Here is a 22,937-nt window from a genome sequence, read left to right as displayed (position 1 = left end):
TTACAACTTTTTCTTTTCAACCATAAATTGTCAATTCGGCCTGATAATAAACTGAAACAAGGCACTTTATTTGAAAGAGTTTACTTATTTGTTGATGCGTTTGAAGCTCACAGAATTTCTCCCGAGTCCGCCATGATAAAGTCTTCATCAAAATGATTTGTTCACATGCTTTGTCCACATATTATGGTGCTGATTATCAATGTTTGGAGTTTTTGTCTTCTCATCCACTCACCTTCCTGCAAGTCAACAGAAATAAATGCAATATGAAATAGTCTGCAGTGAGCACATGCCTACATTTCATTTGCTCATCGGAAATGTTGCACTGAAGCTCAAGAAGGAAACTGTACCAGGATCTTTGTCATCTCAGCTCTCATGAGGACACAGATAAGGGAACAGTGACCCTGCTGTACTGTAGCACACATTATGCACCCTACAATGCACGACAAGCAACGCAGGGCTCTAGAAGTGTGCACATTCAGAACAAATAAGGGTTAAACGTCTAATCACGTCTATTAACATTAACCAGGAGATTTACAAGTTTCTTTACAAAGTTCCAGGCCTTCATTATAAACCCATTGCATTATATTACAATCATTTTCTCAAACATATGAAATGCGTTTATTGACTTTGGTATGTCCTCGTGGTAAACACGTGGTAACTGCGCTCCTTCCGCATAAGAACAACATTTCTCTAATCTGCATTGTTTCAATATCGCACAATATATTAAGCAAACAATATTAAGAAAACAATCTGAATACCTCAAACAAACCAATTTATCCCAGAAACTCCAACACTGCAATGCTTTCCCACCGCGTTCCTGTGTGAAGAAAAGAAACGCCGACCCCAGACATGCGTATAAAAGCCTGGCTCATTAATATTAATTGCGCAACGTGACGTTCGATTTAGCTGCCGAATTTATTCCTGTTTAAAAAAAATTCTTTTAGTTTTTAACTTCAAAGTGCTTTAGGCTGAGCTATTTTACATATAATCTTCCCAATGCATCAATATAAAAAAGTATAATTAATCCTGCCATGGATGATGAAGGCTTATGAATATTTTTTAAGAAGCTCAACCACTTTGAATGTGTTTTTCTGCACACTGGGTGTCGCTGTGAGCGTTTCACACTGTTTTAGTTGAGCAGCAGAAGAAGAAACACTAAAGAAATCAACAAGATGTTGTATTTAGTATGATTTACAACTTTTAAGTGATTTATAATAGGTAACATGGGCCAAAAATAATTGTAGGCAACTCGTTCAAATCTGTATGTTTACAGTTAAGCCGTTTCTTGAAATTACTACACGACTGCTACGCGTCGGTTGTGTGTCAGATTTGAATGATGGACATTCGCTTCACTAAAGGGAAATCCGCGATCCTGGAGCGCGCTCTGACTCGACCGAAGACGGAGGTGAGCCTTAGGCCCCGATCACACCGAACGCGTCTTTTAGTTCTAAAAACGCAAGGCGCACAGCACTGCCTTGTTTGGTGACTTTTAATAAAAGAGCAGTGTGCTGCGGTTTTTTTATGTTGCTAAGCAACGACCAAAACTGCTGTCCTGTCAGTCAAATCAAAGGATTATAGCGCGAGCGCTCTAAAATCTTAGTTTTTTGCTGTTAAGTAAACTGTCATATTAGCAGAAAGCCTAAATAATACAGCTCCGGGTTACCCACGATAGACACCAAAGGTTTCTCCTCTATTTCTTGCAGTCTCCGGACTTTTAAAGCAACGGTAAACTTTCATCACCACAACAGAAGGCCCGCCTCTCCATTCATTCGACTGGTCAATGGAAAAGAACACGAATGACGTTGGGCGTTTTTCCGCTCAGAGTTGATTTTTTTTCAACTTCAGGCACTCAGAGCGCTTCTGCAAAAACGCGAGGCGCAGCAGGCGGCGAAAACGCGAGGCGCCCGGTGCGCATAAGCGGCGCGCAGAACGCTCTCTGCCAACAGAAAACCATTCAAAAGAGGCGCCTCCAACTGCTAAAACGCGTTTGGTGTGATCGCGGCCTTAGCGCGTTTGCGCTGCTGTTCTCGGAGATGGTGCAGTACTGCCAGAATCGTGTGTACTCGGTGTCCGAGCTGCAGGTGCGGCTGGCGGACATGGGAGAGTCGGAGCCCGGATGCTGGGGACGTTCTAAAACGCTTAACGTGAAAAACGCTTAATGTGGCTTAACGTACGTAAAAAACGACCAGGAAACCCTAAATTTGTATCAAACCTTACTTGGAACTAACACTAACTACTATCGAAAGAACGAGTCCTTATTCCATAGATAAAGTGAAGAATATCACGTTAAGCGTTTTCTCCCCCATAGAAGCCCATTATGAGGAAACAGCTTAACGTGGTTTAACTTACCTCAGCAGCGACTAGGGAAGACCAAACTTCTGTCAAATTTTAGCTACTTATAATAAATACTTTCTGCTGTCAAAAGAACGAGCTCTTATTCAGCATATAAAGTAATCGCCCCCCAGGGAAGTCCATTAAAAAGTCCAAAAACGCTTTAATGTGGCTTAATGGAGCTGAACGACCGGCAAAAAACAAATTTTGGTCAAACGTTACATATAATAAACACTGACACTGCAAGTATTTATTATGTATAACATCAGAAATTTGGTTTTAAGATACGTTAAACCACGTTAAGTTATTTCCTTATCTATGGGGGACGCTTAACGTGATATACTCACTTTATATGCGGAATAAGAGCTCATTCTTTTGACAGCGTAGTATTTATTAAGTAAAATTTGACAGAAGTTTGGTTTTCCCCAGTCGTTGTTAAAGGTTGTATCAGCGATTTCTAGCCTGAAACATAAAGTGTCAATTTCAGCTGACCTTTCTTCACGATCCGCTCGCTGCCTGCCCCATAAATTGTCTGTGAAAAAACCGCGTCTCTCTGGTCAGCCTAGGGTCCGAGATATGCCAAAAAAAACAATTGGCACTACCAACCTTTCCACAGATAAACAAAGGCTCCGCCTCCCTCACATCCCAGCACCAGTAGGAAAGTCCACAACACCAAACCCCTGACACTGATTGGTTGGAACACTGTTTGTTTTTGTGTGGAAAGGTTGGTAGTGCCGATTGTTTTTTTGGCATATCTCGGACCCTAGGCTGACCAGAGAGACGCGTTTTTTTCACAGACAATTTATGGGGCAGGCAGCGAGCGGATCGTGAAGAAAGGTCAGCTAAAATTGACACTTTATGTTTTAGGCTAGAAATCGCTGATACAACCTTTAAAGTTAAACCATGTTAAGCTCTTTCCTTATGGCCTCTATAGGGGACGCTTAACGTGATATATTCTCTTTTTATGCTGAATGAGATCTCATATTTTGACAGCAGCAAGTGTTTATTATATGTAACGTTTGACCAAAATTTGTTTTTTGCCGGTCGTTGTTCAGCTCCATTAAGCCACATTAAAGCGTTTTTTAAATGGACTTCTATGGGGGGCGATTACTTTATACAGTATACCGAATAAGAGCTTGTTCTTTTGACAGCATAAAGTATTTATTATAAGTAAAATTTGACAGAAGTTTGGTCTTCCCTGGTTGCTGTTGAGGTAAGTTAAACCACGTTAAGCTGTTTCCTTATAATGGGCTTCTATGGGGGAGAAAACGCTTAACGTGATATTCTTCACTTTATCTATGGAATAAGGGCTCGTTCTTTTGATAGTAGTTAGTGTTTGTTCCAAGTAAGGTTTGACAGAAATTTGGGGTTTCCTGGTCGTTTTTTACGTACGTTAAGCCACGTTAAGCGTTTTTCACGTTAAGCGTTTTAGAACGTCCCGGATGCGGGACGTGCTGGTGCTGCGAGAGAAGAACGGCAAAAGAGAAACCAAAGTCCTCAATATACTTCTGTTCATCAAGGTACAATTCACAAGAACTGTCTTTACACTTAGTGCATGTTTACAACAGTAAATACACATATATCTATCTATCGATCTATCTATCTATCTATCTATCGATCGATCGATCTATCTATCTATCGTTCTATCTATCTATCTATCTATCTATCTATCTATCTATCTATCTATCTATCTATCGTTCTATCGTTCTATCATTGTTATTCTTTATCTATTGTTATATCATTCTATATCTGTCTGTCTGTCTATCTATAATTGTTCTATCTATCTATCTATCTATCTATCTATCTATCTATCTATCGTTGTTATTCTTTATCTATTGTTCTGTCATTCTATATCTGTCTGTCTGTCTATCTATAATTGTTCTTTCTATCTATCTATCTATCTATCTATCTATCTATCTATCTATCTATCTATCTATCTATCGTTCTATCGTTGTTATTCTTTATCTATTGTTCTGTCATTCTATATCTGTCTGTCTGTCTATCTATAATTGTTCTTTCTATCTATCTATCTATCTATCTATCTATCAGTGTTATTCTCTATCTATTGTTCTGTCATTCTATATCTGTCTGTCTGTCTATCTATAATACAATGCATGCACACTGTATAAAAACTATATATTTGGATCCTTTCCGTTCATTAAATCTTTTGATTGTTGTAGGTGTCTGTCTGGAAGACTCTGTTTGTGAAGGAAGCAGATAAACTGGAACAGGCCAATGACGACGACAAAACCTACTACATCATTGAAAAAGAGCCTGTGATTAATGCCTTTATTTCTGTGCCTAAAGAGAACAGTACATTGAACTGTGCCGCATTCACGGCGGGAATCGTGGAGGCCATTCTCACTCACAGCGGCTTCCCGGCTAAAGTCACAGCGCACTGGCACAAGGGAACCACGCTCATGATCAAGTTTGATGAAGCTGTCATCGCCAGAGATAAACAACTTGATGGAAAATAGAAACTGGGTGTAAGAAATGGTTTATGGGTCCCCTACTATCAGCTGTCATGATACAACAATGCTGTGAATGACGATTGTATTGAGAGTGCTGAATACTGTGATCAAAATGATGTTTACAAAATCTAAATATTTTCAATTGTCACTGTTTTTAAGTCAGGTGTTTCCTATGTCTGTTCATTCCCTGGTGTGTTTGGTCATAAGTTAAACATTTAAACAGTTGGTTCTTATTTCTTTTCTGTGTTTTGTTTAGTTGCTTCTTGTATGTATCTTTACCACTTATTAACTTTACTTTGTCAAATTATTGCACCCTTTCCTGCTTACCAAGTCCTTCTCCTCATGATTTAGCAGCTTCCACATGTTTTCTTCGTGGTTTAGACAGCATAAATTAGCAAAACAACATACTTAGTAGTACATAGCCGTGTTGTTTACATCCGGGTAACTTAACTGATCAAATCGTGCTAAAAAAAAGTGCAAAACCATCTATGTTTACATTCGTCTTTTGTATACAATTAAACTACCAAACAATTAAATGTAAAAAAAAAAAAAAAGGTATGGAATCTGTGCTGAAAATAAACTGGTTAAATCAGCATTTCAACAAAAGCTACTTATAAATTTTTTTTTTTTTTTTTGCAAAATTAAATGTGAAGATTTTATATCATCTTTCTGCAGTAAAAAAAAGATAAATGATAATTTATATATACGTATATACATACAGCTGTCCTCTCAAGCACACAGCTGTATGTATATATAAATTACTATTTATCTTTTTTTTTTACATATATATATACACACACACACAATACATAACGAAAAAAAAAAAACTTACAATTTATAAGCCATTCTGAACATGAAGAAAAAATGCATCAAGATGAGTCATATAAAATGAGAATGAAAAGGTAAAAACAAACCATTTTTAAAAAGACAAAAGTAAACCCCAGCTGTAAATGCAGTAGCAGTGTTATTTTAGTATCACTGACACTAAACTATTATATTTTATATTAATAACGTCTATTACATTTAATTTGATCTATTTTTAATTGTAAGTTGAGTTTAAAATTGAGTTTTTTTCCCCCAATTTTTATTTTAATTTGAAATTTGACTATTTATGATTTTTTAAATTAAGTTAAAGTTATTGTTGTTTGTGTCAATAGTCTTTTTTTTTTTTTGGTAATTTACTAGTGGTATTGTAGAATTTAAGACCTTGAAATAGTATTATTTAGCTTTTTGTATTTAAGAAAATTAGTTTGTAATTTTAGTAGGTTGTTGTAGTATACACTACCAGTCAAAAGTTTTTAAATAGTAAGATTGTTATTTAAAGACTTAAAAAGAAATAACTCATTCAGACTAAAATAATTTATATAGGTCTCAAAATAAGCGTGTTTTACCATAACACTGGGAACAAAGCAGTTTAAAAAAAAAAAAAATTCATAACCCATCGATTTATAAAAAAAAAAAAATATACCAAAACAAACACCCATCAATATTCACAAAATGTACGGAAATATACAAAACAAAATTCTGAAGCATTAATAAAAGCATTAATCTAGTATAATGAGGTACAGTATGTGCAGAATAGGAGTCCCAGCTGCTGCAGGAGACCCTTCTATGCAGAGTGTGTATGTTCTCTCTGTGTGGATGTTGCTTTAATCTGAGTTTCTCCCACAATCAAAAGACATACAGGACATGTGAACTGGAGACAGTGTGTATGAATATAAATGTGGGACGGACTGTCTAGGAGTTTTTCATGCCTATGACCCAGGAAAGGCTCCAGCCTCCCCATAAACAGGACAAGCGGTAGAGAATGTATTGAATAAATGTTCAGTACTGTGACTGATATAAGCAAATTCAAACAATGGCAAACAGTTTTGAAAAGCAGTGTTAGCATTTAAAAAAAAAAAAAAAAAAAACTTATTGAACGCTTTTTTTTCCTTTTGGGAGAATATGTGTTTACTTATTTTTAATTTAAGTGAAACATTAACAAACTTGCAACTCTCAAATATTTAAGAACATGCAACAAGACCAGTTTGTCTTAAAAGGGAGTTTTATTTGATTAATGCATCTTGTAGCCAGTACTGGAGCACAATCATTTACAAGGCGATGTGTATGTAGTCTCGAATGAGTCACCTGAAAGGGAAAAGAGGAAATGAGCTTGATGGACTTCTACATGAAATTCATTCCAAGGTACAAGTCAAAGATGGAAGAGTACTTGTCTGATAGTAGTCATAGACATTGATGACCGCCGGCTTGAGATTCTGCACTGCAAGAACCGGTTTCAGCTGCAGCCTATAGCTCATCGGGACACCTTTGGGAACCTGCACAACAAATACACAGTTTCAAAAGGAATGAAAATGAAAATAACACCAACATCTTTAAAAATATTGGACAAATCCATGACAAAAAGAGATGTCATTGGTAGTGAACCCAGTGCATCTCACCTCTTTCAGATAAACAAGTACGTGATCATCTTCAGCGTCAACCCGCTGCACTAATGGAGCGAAGGACTCCGGTGAAGATCCAAGCTGAAAGAAACCCCCATCATTTACATTCGAGCTGCTTCAAGGATTCCAAAGTCACCTTAAATGCATACGAACCAGTGATGTGTCTGCAGTGAATCCCGACAAGAGCTTGATATCCACCAGAACCATGTTAGTAGTTGGTTTTGCACCGTTGTATCTGAATTAAAGGAAATATAAGAGCAGCTGCTTTTCTGTTCCAGTTGCTTTTAAGAGCATTAAGCCAAACTTGCATTGCAAAAGGGGACATTGAAGTGCTTCTGACTTGACATTAAACTTCGTAAAGACATTTATTTGTAGCTCAAAGGTGGCATAAGAACACTGAACAAAGATTTAAATTTATATTGAAAACATGAATTTATAGTTACCCTTGGTGTGAAAGCAAAGTTAGTTTTGCTTTTGAGTCTTTACACAGATGCAAAGGGACACAAGATAAAGCGGTTCTTACTTCACTGTGAAATTCAGCATGAGACTGGCTCCAGGCGGCCGGCAATCTCCAGTCACCTTCGCTTCAACGCTCAGCGTTGTGGCAGCTTTAATGGGTGTTGGGATGTTGTAGAAACATGCAAGCTATGATTGCAAAGAAAATCAAGGAGAATTAGCAGGAGCACAACAGAAACAGAAATAAAGGTGAATTTACAAACCTGCACAGACACACAGGAGGAGCCCTTCGCTTGAACACTATATTTGCCTGGAAAGCTCTTCAGCGGCTTCTCCTGATAAAGTAGCCGGTTGTCCCGATTCACCTCGAAGGTATAAACGTCTCCTCCTGCCACTGACGACTGAACGGTAACTGTGCTGGATCCCTCCCGGCTGAACACTTGAGCAGCATACACCGACAGAGCATGAAGAGCCACCACTGTGTCCTAAAACAAACAGCCATTAAGGTATATTCACCTCATCCAACATTAAACGTGTCCCAAAAACATTTCAAAGAATGCTGGAAACCAAACAGTTGCTGGTAGCCATTGATTTTTTTTTTTACCTGTACTATGGCAGTCAATGACTACAGTCAATTGACCAATCTTCTGCTGAACACAAAAGAGGTGGAAGTCTCACAAGATTGAGTGAAATCATTTCTGGCGCTTGATATTTTTTCCGGTGTCAAATCTAGTTACGTGAATCTCTTAAGAAAAGTCATGTACAGTAGTCAACATTTGAAGTGGATCAAAAGAGCTCAAAGTAGTCCTAAGACCAGGGGTATCATTTTGGATTTAGGACAACTTCGACAAAAGGTTGATGCAATTCAAATGCGGACTACTGTCGTTCATGCCACTCATTTCTATAGGTGAAATGGTTATCAAATGCCAAAGGTGTTAAATCAGCAACATTGAAATCCTCAATGCATTTCTGAAGTGCTGTTATATATTTGCAGAAGCAATGATTTGTTAAATCACTGTATTTTGCCATTCTTGTAACATGAGCAACTTTACCCAAGAAAAGACAGCATTTGCATTTTACCAGCAAATCCACACTGTTTAAATCCCTTCATACATTTGCAAGAGACTTCTGAAGCAATTCAAGTTATGGTTTATATCAGACAAGAATTGAACCACACCATTACCCTGGTGTTGCTAACGCCATGCTCTGCATTTGAGCTATAGCCATTTCCTCTCAAGTAATTTTGTATAAAAGGATCTGCTAAAATGCAACAAAGTGCGCATGAATCATGCGTGTTTAATAGTTAAAGTCACCTGGGTGGATAAAAAGCCTCCATAGGGATTCTGCTGGGCCACGAGCCAGTTGACAAGGCGGTTAGCATAGCCCAGATTGGCTGTAGTTACAGGCTGCACAGTGAGAATGGCTAGCAGTACGTACGAGCTGATTTCCACTGCCAGAGTATCACCTGATGAAGTCTGAGACCAATGGAGTTTAGGACCTAAAAGACATGACGGAGGGGAGAACAGACATTTGTGAAGCCATTTTTTTTTTCTTAAAAAAGCAACAAAGTAAAACGAGTCAATAAACCCGATATTAAAGCTCACCTTCAGAAATGGCAGTGTCGTCCAAGGCTGTTAAAAGCTGCGATCGTGTACTGGTTTCTCCAGCCAGACTAAAGGTGTAGGCGAGCAGAGCAGTGGCGTAGGTGTTTCCCAGGTTCCCAACAGAAGATCTCAAGCATGACAGAGCTTTAGTAATGGCAGGATCCTGAAAGCAGAACAAACCGTTGTAACTTTATGCAAAGACAGCAAGTTGCAAATAATCACACACAGTATCTTCTACAAACGACCAAGAGATGCACACTTAATGCCTATATAACAGTAGCTCAGCCTTATGGAAAGCATCAATAAAGTAATAAATCTTTAAAACGAGTAGTTTTACCAGTATTATTCTCATGTCCTAGCTTGACAACAGAAGTGATGTCAAATTTAAAAGCAATCAAATTAAGACTACAATCTTGAAAGTACACATGTCATGTTCTTACCGTGACAGGGACACCTAGTTCAAGCAGTGATGCAACAATGTAGCCGGTCATGGTGACACCATCCCCCACTCCACCCTAAACGCAGCAGCATAATCAGGAACCCATCATCAGATTGGTTAGTGCATTTGAAGAAAAGGGAAAAAAAATAAATAAAGTACCTTCATGTCATTGTGGTACAGAGTTCCCTGCTGCATAAAACAGCCTTCTGAACCCTGCGTGCTTATCAACCAGTCCCTTGCGCTCTGAAGGACATTCGGATCGATGTAAATGAATTTCCTCACAAGGCCAAAAGACCTCAGGACGAAGGCGGTCAACCTGATCGTTGAGGAATTTAAGTCAAACTGCCTCAATGGTATCCAAAACTACAAGCACTGCATGAAACTCACCATGTATTGGATGCATCATAACCAAATGTACTGTATGAACCATCACTGTGCCTGTAGTTCAGCTGTCCTTGGTATCCTATTCAGGTCAAAAGCAACATGGGAATTTGATCAAGAAGGATTAGACAGTCTGAAGCGCCCCAATGAACAGGACTTGATTTGGTCTAAATACTAAATGGATTTGGTTGTCTGTACCGCTCTGAAGGTAACCAATGGCAGTTGCTCGGATGGTTGCGGTGAGCTGTGTTGTGACTTCCAGATACATCAGGATGTAAATATTGGGAGCAAGAACGATCATATTCTGTTCGCCGCAGCCAGAAGGCACCCGCAATAAGCTATCAAGATTCTTTAGCGCACGCCCCATTATGTCCCCTATGAGAGAAGAGAAACCAAAAACACACTTAGGATAAAGCTAGTTACAGATGATTATGCTTAATTATGGATGTGCTTGATCTTGCAGCCCTACTGTGACAATTTCTCCATTAACTGCCTTACCAATGACTGAAACTGAGCATTTGGCTGATCCCTGAATCATGTTTCTTGGAAAGATGAGTGTCACATCTTCTGACAGGATGCTTCCTGTGGATTAAATTTAAAAATAGATCATGGAGAACTAGGCTTCCTTTTGGTGGTATAGGGAGAAGACATTGAGACAGAGTGCAAACAAACCTTTTGGACACAGTAACCAACTCTCAGTGATTGTCCTTTCAACTCCTTCAGCCTACAGAAGCAGCAAACACCACATCAATTAAAAGCACAAATGAGCTCCACTGTCAACCCCCAGAAGGCTGCTCAACACTTACCAGAACAAGTAGACTTCGAGTGACTACGTCAACACGTCCTCTCGTCGGCACGGTCACAACCTCATTTCCACACAGAGACCGGGATTGTTCAGCCTGAGCGCTGACCGTCACATTCACAGTTCCTAAAGTGCAGACAGAAGGTCAGCAACACTTCACATACACCTCAACTTTGAAATACAGTCCAAAACAGACCGAGAACAGAAGCCATTAAAACCCATTTAAAGGTCTTCCTCGCATTGGCACAGAGACAGGATGAATACGGGTCAGTAATTGATCGAAGAGTGAAGCTTGAGGATGGTGTTGGAGTCACTTTAACCTACCAATGAATAACAAATGGACACTGAGCAAAGAACTGGAACTCATTTCTCGATGGATCCATTATCTCAATAAAAGTGAACCCAGACCATGATGCATTTGGACAGATAGTTAAAGACTGTGGCCCTCAGCTCAAAACTTTCCCCACGGACAATGGAGTACGGCAGGGAAAGCTCCAGAAAGAAGGGCTGGAAAACGGTCAGCAGAGCAGGAGGAGCCAGACCGAGACCTTTGGAGGACAGACAGAAGACCTCCGTCTCCCACGTTGTGATTGTGTCAGGAACCTTAAGAGAAACTTGTGTGGATCCAGACTCTCTGAAGAAAGGACACCAGAAGTAGAAGGGGTACAATTTGTTAGGAAGCTTCAGATAGTAGCAAGTGCTGTAAAGGGCACATTTACAAGCCTCATTTACCCCACTTGAGCGAGTTGCCAGATCCACGTTTCTGGAAAGTAAGTCCGGACGGTCACATCAACAGAAGAACTGCTCTCGCCTCCAGCACTTTCTGCGACTGCAGCAGGAGCCATCTCAGCCATCGCAAAGGCAACAGGTTGACGGAAAAACATGACTGAAACCAAAAGTGAAGCCATTAATGTCAAGTCATGTGCACACACAAAGTGAAAGTTAAGAACCTAAGAGACACACCATCACGGAAGTTGCGATAGTAATTCAAGCCTCTGTACATCAGGCATTGTGGTTCTCGGATGGGCAAATTGGTTGCAATCTTCATCCCCATGCTCTGTCAGAACAGGTCAAAAGACATTTGAATTCAGGGAGCATTCAGAGACTATGATTATAAACCAGGTTCTACCTTGAAGGTTTCATAAGCTTGGTCTGTAGGGACAGCTCGACGGGGCCGAACATTTAGGCACTCCTGTTCATCTTCAACACCGAAAGGATAATCTGTTAGCGATTGCACTGGGAGAAGGCTGAAAACCTATAAACATAAGGGGAAAAAACTGAGCCTTGCAAAGTAGATTAAAAGAGACACTTTGGGTGGTCTAATCACCATGAGTGCTTATCTAGTTACTATAAGAGGACTAAACTTAAGGTCACAAACACCACTGTAAAAAAAACAAAAAAAAAAAAAACAAAGTGAAGGAATCAAATCAAAGCATGTTGGTGGCATTCTAGTCAGATATAAAACGGATTCAAGAAGGTCAAGAACACTCATCCAGACAGTTTTAAACTGGAACTGATTAAATAGCACATGGGTACCGCTTCAGCACTCAGACGTCTTCCAGGCTCCATGATCAGGACACTCTGATCAACAGCACTGAGGCCACACAGGGACACTGCTTGAGCAGAGACAGTCAAAACGTTTCCCTCGCCTGGAACGGCCGTAGCCGGGGAGAACTGCAGAGACACCTGGAACAAGAACCAGCTCACAAGGTGAAGGAAACATTACAGCTACCCACACGAAGTAAGATGCATATGCACACTATACCTGGTTATTGAAACACAATTTTGTGTCAAAAGCCGCACTAACAGCCACTACATTTTCACTGGGAAGAACACAGAAAGCCAGAATCTGCACTACTGGAGCCATATTGACACCAACAGACAGCTGAAATGACACTGTGCCACTCGTGACGGTCTCAGAATCCCTTGCTCGAACCTTTTGAAATTCATGCAGAACGATCACTCCTCTGGACAAGACCTAGCAGAAGACAAAACCAGACTGATGCACAAAAGTTGCCAGGCAAACAAACAAACCATCACAACCACAACACACTGTACCATATAGATGATGTCAACACTGTAGTCGCCAGTCTCTCCAACAAAGGAATACTTGACGGTCACTGGATATGCAGTGCCACATTTTAGTGGCTGCTCAAGCTTTTCTATAGTCAGTTCACTAAACGTTGGGGTGACGGGAGTAGCAGCTTGAAGAAGTGGAATTACCCTCATATCTGTACTGAAGTATGGTGATTTATAACCATAAACAACCTGTGGCGTCGCACTTGCCTAGGAAACAAATGAATGAAATTGGCTTCTTGCAATATAAAGGCTTTACTCAAAATAGAAGGATAGACAAATCATACCACCAGATTCAGGTCAACTTCAGGAAAATCAGCAGTGTTGAGGGAGAACACAGCCAGTCCATTCTGGTCTGTAGTCAGATTCAAAAGCAGTTTGTTTGGCCATTGGCTACCATCCAGGAGATAAACTGCCTTGCTTGCGATTGGCGTCCCATTGAAATAAGTTGTCAACATCTGTTGAGAAAGATAAAGTTAGGAAAAGAACCAAGGAGAAAGATTCAATAACAAAATATGAACCTTTACATGCCTTTGCTTTAATTGTTGACCCACGGTCAAAAAAATCCGGGAGGTCCACAAACGTGACCTTGCCAACTTCAAACGTAATGGACACAGTTGTGGATTTAAACATAACCACATCTGAAAAGGAAAAGAAAAGCCACAGACATCAAGACACCAAATAAATACAGTAGTTTCAAATTAGCCAATAGCTCACCTGTTCCCTCCTCAGTGACATTTATATTAACAAGAAACGCATCTTGCAGATTATTCTCAAATCTGGTGTTGAAAAACGTTGATATACTGAAGATAAGGGAGGCACAGCCGGTGTTGTTCATCTGGTAGCAAAACAAAGATTGTCAGATTACAGAGTCAGCAAATCAGACAAGACAAATCCTTTCTTGTACAGCAGTGGTCACAAACCTTGGCAGTTTTATTAAGGCAGACACGAGTCAAGCCCGGAACCACAGCGTATGGAAACGGCTCACGGCACACTTCCACCAACGTTTCACCAGGTACAGGTTGCCCATATGTGTACCTAGGAAAACATTAGATTAACATCAATAATTTACCATCCAAAAGACAAAATCAAGGAAAAAAAAAAAAGTAAGTTACTTACTTGGCACAAGCCTCAACTTTCAGTCCTACATCTCCAACACTATGCATCTGTGGCGCAGCGACAGTGACGTCAAACTTGGGTAAAACTAAACCATAAACAAGTTCTTTAAATTAGAACCTCAGATGTGCAATCATTGCTACCAGATACACATCGTGTGACTTACCATATTTTTTCACCTCAAAAACCTGAGAGATAATTCGGTCACCAATAAAAGCTCTCAGTGTGTACATCCCAACCTGAGCTTCTGGATTTAACTGATGAGAACGCTCCAATATCCACCTTGTTGATGAAACATTTGTCCATTGACCAATGCGGTTTCCATGATTGTCCTATTATAAGGGTAGAGTGAACGTAAGCACACAAATAACTTGCAGAAAACACATCTCCAAAGATTCGCACTGGAGCAAACTCACCTCCACCACCACCAGACTGTACTGTAAGGACATAAACAGAGGAATTAAAGCACATAAAGAGTCATGAAAATCACAAAGATGAAAGACTAATGAAGTCTTACCATTTGATCAAGAGGAACAAATTTGGCATCCATGGTCACAACTCTGAAATTCACTGCAAAATGAGAATTGATTTACATAATGGACTTTCCACATGCTCAAGTGCATCAAGTTCTAAACGGTCATTCACTGCTCACCTGTTTGTCCTGGATTGTAGATGGGTTTGTCTGTTTGGATGAATGTCAAAGGCAGGTAAGGTCTGAACATTACTTTCCTCTCTTCAGTCATTTTGAAGGACCTCCCTTTAACCACCACCTGCAGTTTCTGCACTGACTCTGCATCTGCTTGAGGAGCCTGTAGAGGAATGGTTTTTAATGAGCATAAGACCAGACAAGCATTCCATTTGCAGTGTGATAACAGACCTTGAAACTAAAACACTGGTGAAACTCAATCTGAGACCTCTGCTGCACAAGTTCAGTTGCCATGTTTTTGTCATCAAGCAGAGAAATGGTCATTGTGAGACTCTCATTGGGTTTCAGAAGACTTGCACACAATTTGGCACCAGAGCCAGACTCAATCACTGCAGGAAATGTCACCATGAAGAACCTGTGGAAACATATTGAAGTTTAACTACAAGGAATCTGCTCCAAACACATACTTGCGTACACATACTTGCGTACACAAGTTTGCGGACACAGAGAGCCATAATCAATGGTAATACTCACGGCCCTGATTCCTGCCTATTAGCCGCAGAAGGCCCTGGTCTCTGTCCATCCACAGCGAAGAAGAAAAGGGCGAAAATAAATCTTTTCCAAAGCCAAATCTCCATCACAACCATGAAGAACAATCATCCAAGAAGAAAATTATATATCCCTTTCAGAAACCCTACAAGTTTTTACTGCTCTGCAGCTTATTCCAACCAGCTACTACTTCATGAGTTTTTAAACCTGTCTCAGGACACTCTCAGCACTGCACAGTTTTGTGTCTCCTTCATCTAACACACCTGATTCAACTTAATCAGCTCATTAGTGGAGACAGCACCTGAATTGGTTCCCTCTGCCAAGCAAAGATTTTACTAGCTCCCTCTCCTCATTCAGCAACTTCAAATGAAGCTTGATTCGTTTTTGCTTGAGCTAAGACTTTGAGTTTTCTGTAAATCTGGGCAGGTAACTCTTTTTAAACTCAAGTCATATTACTGGAAAATTTCCAAGTTGGGCTGGTGATTTAAACATGGTGGCTGGGACAACCATTGCCGTCAGGGCTGTTCTCACAATGGTTTCACTGGTTATAATAGTAATATAATATAATGGTAACCACTAAATCCCAATGAAATATGTCCCAAAACACCACAGGGAACCATTTTAAAGATGTTTTTAATAGTTAACATTTGATGGTGTGTATTGTATATTGGTAGTTAAACCATTAGAATTCTTGTCATGGTTTGTATGCTCTAATATATGCACATACAGTCTATTAAAGCTTACATTGATTGCAATTGAATTCTTTTCTATTTTAGAGCTGCTTTACAGCAGAATTGAATTATTTGCATTGCCAAATAATTTTCCTGTGTGTGTGTGTGTGTGTGTGTGTGTGTGTGTGTGTGTGTGTGTGTGTGTGTGTGTCTGTGTGTGTATCACTGTAACACTGCTTTGAAACAATCTGTAAACTGCTGTAAAATAACGGCGAACTGACTTGAATATATGGAAAAGATCCATAATACAGAAGAGAATGTAAAAACTAAGGGGGAATTGTACATTTTGCTATGAGTGTAAAATAAGTAAAATACACAAGTTTTGCTGTGTTAAAAGGGATGATAGCTTTCGTCTCAAGAGTCATTTTCTAAAAGTATATTTATTTAAAGGAAATCACAAAGTAAATGTAAAACTTGTAATTTGTATCATTAGATATTGTCACTATTAAATGTCAAGAACTTTACTAAGCTGAATGAAAGGAACATGCCTATTTATCTAAAATCTGCAATTTGATCTCGCACGGTGCATTATATATCTGCAAGCAAAACCAAACAAGAACGCCTTTTACAGTCAATATAAACAAATAAGTGGCTTTAAGAACAACACAAACTGGCAGTGAGAAAGTCATATGTTTAAATCATCAAAAGTAGTCAAGAACATTTATCAGTAGCAGACTTTTCATTTCTTTCCTTTTTTTTTTACTGTCACAACTGATACACCTGATGGATGCAGTTGTCCAAAATTGGAGATCGTTCCATAAATACAACTCAAAAACAAAGAACATACAATACAGTTTATTGATATCTAGTTAAATATCTTAAAAAGATTAAAGTGTACTACTGCATCTCACACCCGAGCCCTACCGCACCGAGCGGGTCTCTGACACGGGAGGCGGACGCACTGACAAGGAGGCTAAAAGCAGCAACCTCTAGGGTCAGTCCATGGCAGGACTGGCCATCGGGCATACCGGGCATTTTCCCGGTGGGCCGATGGTGATTTTGTGGGCCGATGTTTTTTTTTTTTTTTTTTTTTTTAACGGTATAAACCAGGGCATTTCAATTGGCGGCCCGCCAATCATCTTCGTCCGGCCCGAGGGAGAAGAACGCGCAGGTGGCTTGAATTGTTTTTGCATTAATTAGTTTGTCCACTAGGCGGCAACACTGGCCCGGGCCAGCCAAAAAAGAAAAGCAGCTAAAAACAGCAACAATCTACCGGAGACCGCAACATTAATCCATGGGTACCAAAGACGTCACTTCCGCTATGCTCGCCGCCATATTTGTGTCCGATATGATAACAGGCACAGCGCATCTAAATGAGATTTATTAATAAATTGAAACAAGAAATTACTCTTTATCACTACTTCCCACACTGTGTATTTGACTTGATTGTATGTTTAGGACAGATTGTGTAAATTATTGTGAACGCAGTCGCTCGGTGAAGGCTTTAAGACCTGGAAGAATCCTTTGCCGGCTGGTCACTACTTCACAGCGAACGGGACTCGCGCTGACGGCACTAATACAGTCCGCGCTTAGATTTCGGCAAATTAGTTTTGGCGAATGCAAAAAAAATGTGATTATTGAGCATAAGCCCAACATCCAGCAAGCCAAGGGAAGACGTCTTTCACGTTTTGTGTATTCATAAACCCGGATCTCATTATTGAAGCTCAAATTCAAGCACCAAAAGCATGCGATTTCTGTTTAAAAATATGCTTTTTCATTCACCCAGACTATATGGCCGCATAACATTTTAGTTTACTTTAGTTTATTACATCACTTGTGCAGCCAGTCACAATTCACAATGGTACCATTTACTCGGGATGATGATTTGTGTGTGTGTCATTTTTGTATGACAAATAATTTTTAGGGTAATTGTACATAAATAGTTTTAGCAAAACAAATATGATTATTTTAAGAACCTTTTTTACATGTATATACTTTACTGCAGGCGTTGCAATGAACGCTATGTAGTACAATTGTTTAGCGTTTATTATTTAATTTTCATAATTCATTAAGCACCGCATTTTCTAAAATGCCTTCAACTGTAAACACTCTTGCTCTTAAGCCTAATACACACTGAAACAAATAATTTACGGCATCTGTACTGTAAGTCACTATTCTCTGCTCAAATTCAAGCACCAAAAGCATGCGATTTCTGTTTAAAAATATGCTTTTTCATTCACCCAGACTATATGGCCGCATAACATTTTAGTTTACTTTAGTTTATTACATCACTTGTGCAGCCAGTCACAATTCACAATGGTACCATTTACTCGGGATGATGATTTGTGTGTGTGTCATTTTTGTATGACAAATAATTTTTAGGGTAATTGTACATAAATAGTTTTTGCAAAACAAATATGATTATTTTAAGAACCTTTTTTACATGTATATACTTTACTGCAGGCGTTGCAATGAACGCTATGTAGTACAATTGTTTAGCGTTTATTATTTAATTTTCATAATTCATTAAGCACCGCATGTTCTAAAATGCCTTCAACTGTAAACACTCTTGCTCTTAAGCCTAATACACACTGAAACAAATAATTTACGGCATCTGGCTGTACTGTAAGTCACTATTCTCTGCATTAGCACTGTTTTGAACTTACTGTTTGAATGCATTCTCGTTTACTAAATCTTTTGACGTACGAGTTGATCGGTTCAAAATGTAATTAACTGATTCTTTTCGTTTTAAGGCATTATTTTCGTTATCATCTACTTATTTACAATCTTAGTCAATAATTAATTATTATTGCACTACTCTTGTTGTGCCGAAATAACACCCTGCTGTGAAAAGCACCTGCGTGAATGACACCGGTACACTAAAGGCTATATGCATACCGACCCACTTCAAGCACTGCTGAGATCGAATAAATCTGTAGTTAGGTTTTTTTTCTGATGACTGTTGTTACAGCTAACAGAACAACATATCCCGGGCATATTGTATCCCTGTTGTGAACATTCTGGGAGTTTTGTTGAGATTCCTCTGGTAGTTGTGGCTGCTGTGACCATAGACTAAAACAGGTAGCGCGGACACAAAAATGGCGGCGATAAAGCACAGTGACGTCACATGGTACCCATGAATTCATTAGAAGTTTAACTAGCTACAGCCGAAGAACATAGCTCACTGCCTTAGCGATCACATGAGTTCACCGAAAACAACGTTCTTAAAGGGGCAGCGCCCAACATAATCTATGAATACATATACTGTACTATTTCTTAAACAACTATAAATTTACATATTTTTTTCTTGATCTGAATATCACTGTTACAAAAAAAAAAACTAAAACAGAAACATTTACTCATAATGAAACATTTACTTTGAATACATTAAATTGTTTTCAAAGTTCAATACGGTAATAATTATTTATTATGAAATTATTTTAATTATAACAAATATAATTTTGTTAAAATCAATTACATATATTTTAGAAAACTGAATATTAAAAAAATTAAGCTGTCGGTATAACAAATTGACTTATTTCTAAAAAACAAAAAACAATTAAAATACTTAATTACTTTTAAGTTCATTTAAAAGTAATAACTTAATGAACTAATCATTTACAAAACATCACTATGTGTTTATAAATAATTAACACAAATTACAAATAAAATACACTAGGAATCTATGATATTGTAAACCAGTTTTACTCTCACCTATAGATCACAACAGGTTCACAGTGCTAAAATGTTCCATAAATACATACTAAGTCACTTACTAATGCACTATTCTACAACAGTGTTTTGTGTAAACAGTAATGATGCACTAAAATAGCACTTAATGCACTGTTGCACCTTTAATTATGTAGCAAAGGTGTAGAACTTATGAAACTCCATTTATGAATGATAAAAATAAAGGGCTGCAACTAACGATTAATTTGATAATCGATTAGTTGGCTTAAAATGTTCAATTTTTTATTTCTTTTTAAAATCACACGATTCCACATTCTGAATGAAAACACAGTGCTTAATAATTTACAATAATTAACCTGTCGTATTACAGAGAAAGGACAAATATCTGAAGAAAAACACACTAACAAGCATAAAATACAGTGTTTCTGCAATTTATTCTGCCGTGGCGCCAACAGCAGCAGGAGCGAGCGCAAGAGTTCAGCAGAGTTCCGTCTTCAAACACACACCTTAGGCCCCGTTTACACGAAGGAAAGACGCAGATATTTCCCTGCGGTTTGGCCTCTCATTTACACGAAAACCCAGTTTTTACCACAGAAAACGATTATTTCTAAAAACTCCTGCCAAAGTGGATAAATTTGCAAATGCCGTTTTCACGTTGTAGTGTGGACTGTGAAAACGGAGGCTTTTGAAAACGATGACGCATATTTATAGTCATGTGACGCATATTGTACCAATAGATATCTATGTTTACACCAGTAATTGTGCCTGTGCTATTCACTGTCACACTGCTGCTAAAAAGATTTACCATGTACACTCTTCAAATTACAGTCCTAAAATGATGACAGAAAATTTATTCACAGTTGCTGTCCTGCAAAACATGACGACGACTGCTTTTCAGGTAAAATATGAATGAGTGCGATATAGACGCGTAGATGGAGGATGAGATATTTCCGTAAATTATCCCGCCAGAAGAATTACGTGAAAATTTATTACGTCTGTATAATTTTGGAGGCTTTACGCATGCGCAGTAAGGTGAATTTGATGTTTTCCTACGTTTCAGTGTGGATGAGAAACTTTTGGAAAACGCTTGGAAACGGGAGTGTGGACGGAGAGCGTTTTAAAATGAAAACTCTGTTTTCAAATGTATCCGGATTAATGAAAACGTAGCCTTAATCTGAAGCTGGCCGCAAAGCCCCAGCTAAAGTAATTACCATGAATGTGGCGTGGCAAAAGTAAGGAGATATTGAATTATTTATTAATAAACTAGTATTTTTCGAGTCAGTGTCGCAAAGATGAAGTTGGCGATCCTATTCTCGGTATCTGCTCACTGAACGTGCTTTTAAAGCCTAAATGCATCTTTATGGTTTAGGCCTATATAGCTAATAAAAGAGTTTTGTTTTCCATTTGAATTATTTCGTTTTAAAGTAATGAAGTAATAATTTAAAGTAAATTTATTAATCTTACATTTATGAGCAAAAATGAAGTTTCGGATGGTGCTTGCACCTCCATGTCCTGCAAAGCTTTCACTCTCCACCCAAATGATTGAATATGCGCCTATTTGTACACATTTATTTAATCTACTAAAGGAGGTACTTCCAGAAATCATAGATCCTCTTATAAATATTATTAATTCGTCATTATCATTAGGATATGTTAGTGCTATTAGTGCTACTGGATCTTAGTGCTGCGTTTGATACTATTGACCACAAAATTCTTATAAATAGACTTGAAAATTATGTAGGCATTAATGGTAGTGCACTGGCATGGTTCAAATCGTACTTATCTGACCGTCATCAGTTTGTGGCAATAAAGGAAGAGGTATCGTTTAGATCGCAAGTGCAGTATGGAGTACCTCAAGGCTCAGTACTAGGGCCATTACTTTTTACGCTTTACATGTTACCCTTGGGAGATATCATCAGGAAACATGGTGTTAGCTTTCATTGTTACGCTGATGATACTCAGCTCTATATTTCTTCGCAGCCCGGCAAAACATATCCATTCGAAAAACTAACAGAATGCATAGCTGATATTAAAAACTGGATGGCGAATAACTTCTTACTGCTAAATTCGGAAAAAACAGAGGTATTAGTTATTGGACCTAAAACCACCACAAGTAATAACCTAAAACACAATCGAATACTAGATGGCTGCTCTGTAAATTCGTCATCATCAATTAGGAACCTAGGCGTCCTATTCGATAGCAATCTCTCCTTTGAAAGCCACATTTCTAGTATTTGCAAAACCGAATTTTTCCATTTTAAAAAAATATCGGAATTACGACCTATGCTATCAATGGCAAATGCTGAAACATTAATTCATGTGTTCATGACCTCAAGGATAGATTATTGTAATGCTTTATTGGGTGGTTGTTCTGCACGCTTAATAATCAAACTCCAGCTGGTCCAAAATGCAGCAGCTAGAGTTCTTACTAGAACCAGAAAGTATGACCATATTAGCCCGGTTCTGTCAGCACTGCATTGGCTTCCTATAAAACATTGTATAGATTTTAAAATCTTGCTAATTACTTATAAAGCCCTTAATGGTTTAGCTCCTCAGTACTTGAGCGAGCTCCTATCATATTATAGTCCCTCACGTCCGCTGCGTTCTCAAAATTCTGGCAATTTGATAATACCTAGAATATCAAAATCAACTGCGGGCAGCAGATCATTTTCTGATCTTGCGCCTAAACTCTGGAACAATCTACCAAACAATGTTCGGGAGGCAGACACAATCTGTCAGTTTAAATCTAGATTAAAGACACATCTCTTTAACCTGGCTTACACATAAAAACATTAACACATTCCTATAATTCAAATCCGTTAAAGGATTGTTAGGCTGCATTAATTAGGTCAACTGGAACCGAAAACACCACCCATAACACCTGATGCACTCGTTGCATCGTAAAAAGAATGGCATCTACGCTAATATTAGTCTGTTTCATTATTCCGAGGTCACCGTAGCCTCCAGACCCAGCCTGTATCCAGATCGGATGGTCACTACAGTCCCCCGGATCCAGTCCCTATCCAGCTTAGATCATGGATCACCACCTGGAGATGACTTCAATAGTCGGATGAGCTCCAGAGATGGATCATCAATAAAGACCTCACCAACCTTGTCGGCCATCGGTGCTACACCACGGGATCCTGGTGAGTTCTCTACAATCAGACATTGGTACAAACTGTTGGTTTTGTCTGGCCAGAGGAGAACTGGTCCCCCGACTGAGCCTGGTTTCTCCCAAGGTTTTTTTCTCCATTTCTGTCA

At 38.8% G+C, this 22,937-nt stretch overlaps 2 protein-coding genes across 2 annotated transcripts; one reads left to right on the top strand and one right to left on the bottom strand.

Moving 5' to 3' along the window:
- Window positions 1–1,336: 1,336 nt before the first annotated feature.
- Window positions 1,337–4,808, top strand: LOC141325676 (trafficking protein particle complex subunit 5-like). The gene is made up of 4 exons (XM_073834439.1): window positions 1,337–1,416; window positions 2,009–2,110; window positions 3,764–3,851; window positions 4,512–4,808. The coding sequence occupies exons 1-4, from the start codon at window positions 1,337–1,339 to the stop codon at window positions 4,806–4,808; spliced, it is 567 nt and encodes a 188-aa protein (XP_073690540.1).
- Window positions 4,809–6,891: 2,083 nt separating this feature from the next.
- Window positions 6,892–15,174, bottom strand: LOC141326034 (alpha-2-macroglobulin-like). The gene is made up of 33 exons (XM_073834740.1): window positions 14,998–15,174; window positions 14,773–14,929; window positions 14,638–14,690; window positions 14,537–14,557; window positions 14,287–14,452; window positions 14,124–14,208; window positions 13,928–14,042; window positions 13,722–13,842; window positions 13,536–13,645; window positions 13,292–13,462; window positions 12,987–13,214; window positions 12,694–12,906; window positions 12,465–12,614; window positions 12,058–12,183; window positions 11,892–11,985; window positions 11,661–11,814; window positions 11,337–11,562; window positions 11,125–11,248; window positions 10,933–11,054; window positions 10,799–10,850; window positions 10,625–10,708; window positions 10,325–10,501; window positions 10,133–10,208; window positions 9,905–10,061; window positions 9,747–9,821; window positions 9,307–9,469; window positions 9,016–9,200; window positions 7,966–8,187; window positions 7,770–7,891; window positions 7,400–7,481; window positions 7,244–7,327; window positions 7,015–7,120; window positions 6,892–6,932 (listed from the first exon to the last, which is right to left on the bottom strand). The coding sequence occupies exons 1-33, from the start codon at window positions 15,172–15,174 to the stop codon at window positions 6,892–6,894; spliced, it is 4,239 nt and encodes a 1,412-aa protein (XP_073690841.1).
- Between the last annotated feature and the right edge of the window lie 7,763 nt (window positions 15,175–22,937).

This window comes from Garra rufa, chromosome 2, assembly GCF_049309525.1.
Source record: "Garra rufa chromosome 2, GarRuf1.0, whole genome shotgun sequence".
In the NCBI taxonomy this organism is placed as follows: domain Eukaryota; kingdom Metazoa; phylum Chordata; class Actinopteri; order Cypriniformes; family Cyprinidae; genus Garra; species Garra rufa.
Note: the sequence above shows the minus strand (reverse complement) of the source record. Positions and strands in the feature narration are given on the sequence as shown.

Excerpts from the sequence above, each read along its gene's own strand:
- LOC141326034 (XM_073834740.1), bottom strand. The coding sequence starts at position 15,174 with ATGGTGACATTTCCTGCAGTGATTGAGTCTGGCTCTGGTGCCAAATTG. Across the intron at positions 9,470-9,746 it reads AACTAGGTGTCCCTGTCACG|GATCCTGCCATTACTAAAGC; the intron begins GTAAGAACATGA and ends TTCTGCTTTCAG. Across the intron at positions 7,121-7,243 it reads TACTTGTTTATCTGAAAGAG|GTTCCCAAAGGTGTCCCGAT; the intron begins GTGAGATGCACT and ends TTTGTTGTGCAG.
- LOC141325676 (XM_073834439.1), top strand. The coding sequence starts at position 1,337 with ATGGACATTCGCTTCACTAAAGGGAAATCCGCGATCCTGGAGCGCGCT. Across the intron at positions 2,111-3,763 it reads GCGGACATGGGAGAGTCGGA|AACGTCCCGGATGCGGGACG; the intron begins GCCCGGATGCTG and ends TAAGCGTTTTAG. Across the intron at positions 3,852-4,511 it reads ATATACTTCTGTTCATCAAG|GTGTCTGTCTGGAAGACTCT; the intron begins GTACAATTCACA and ends TGATTGTTGTAG.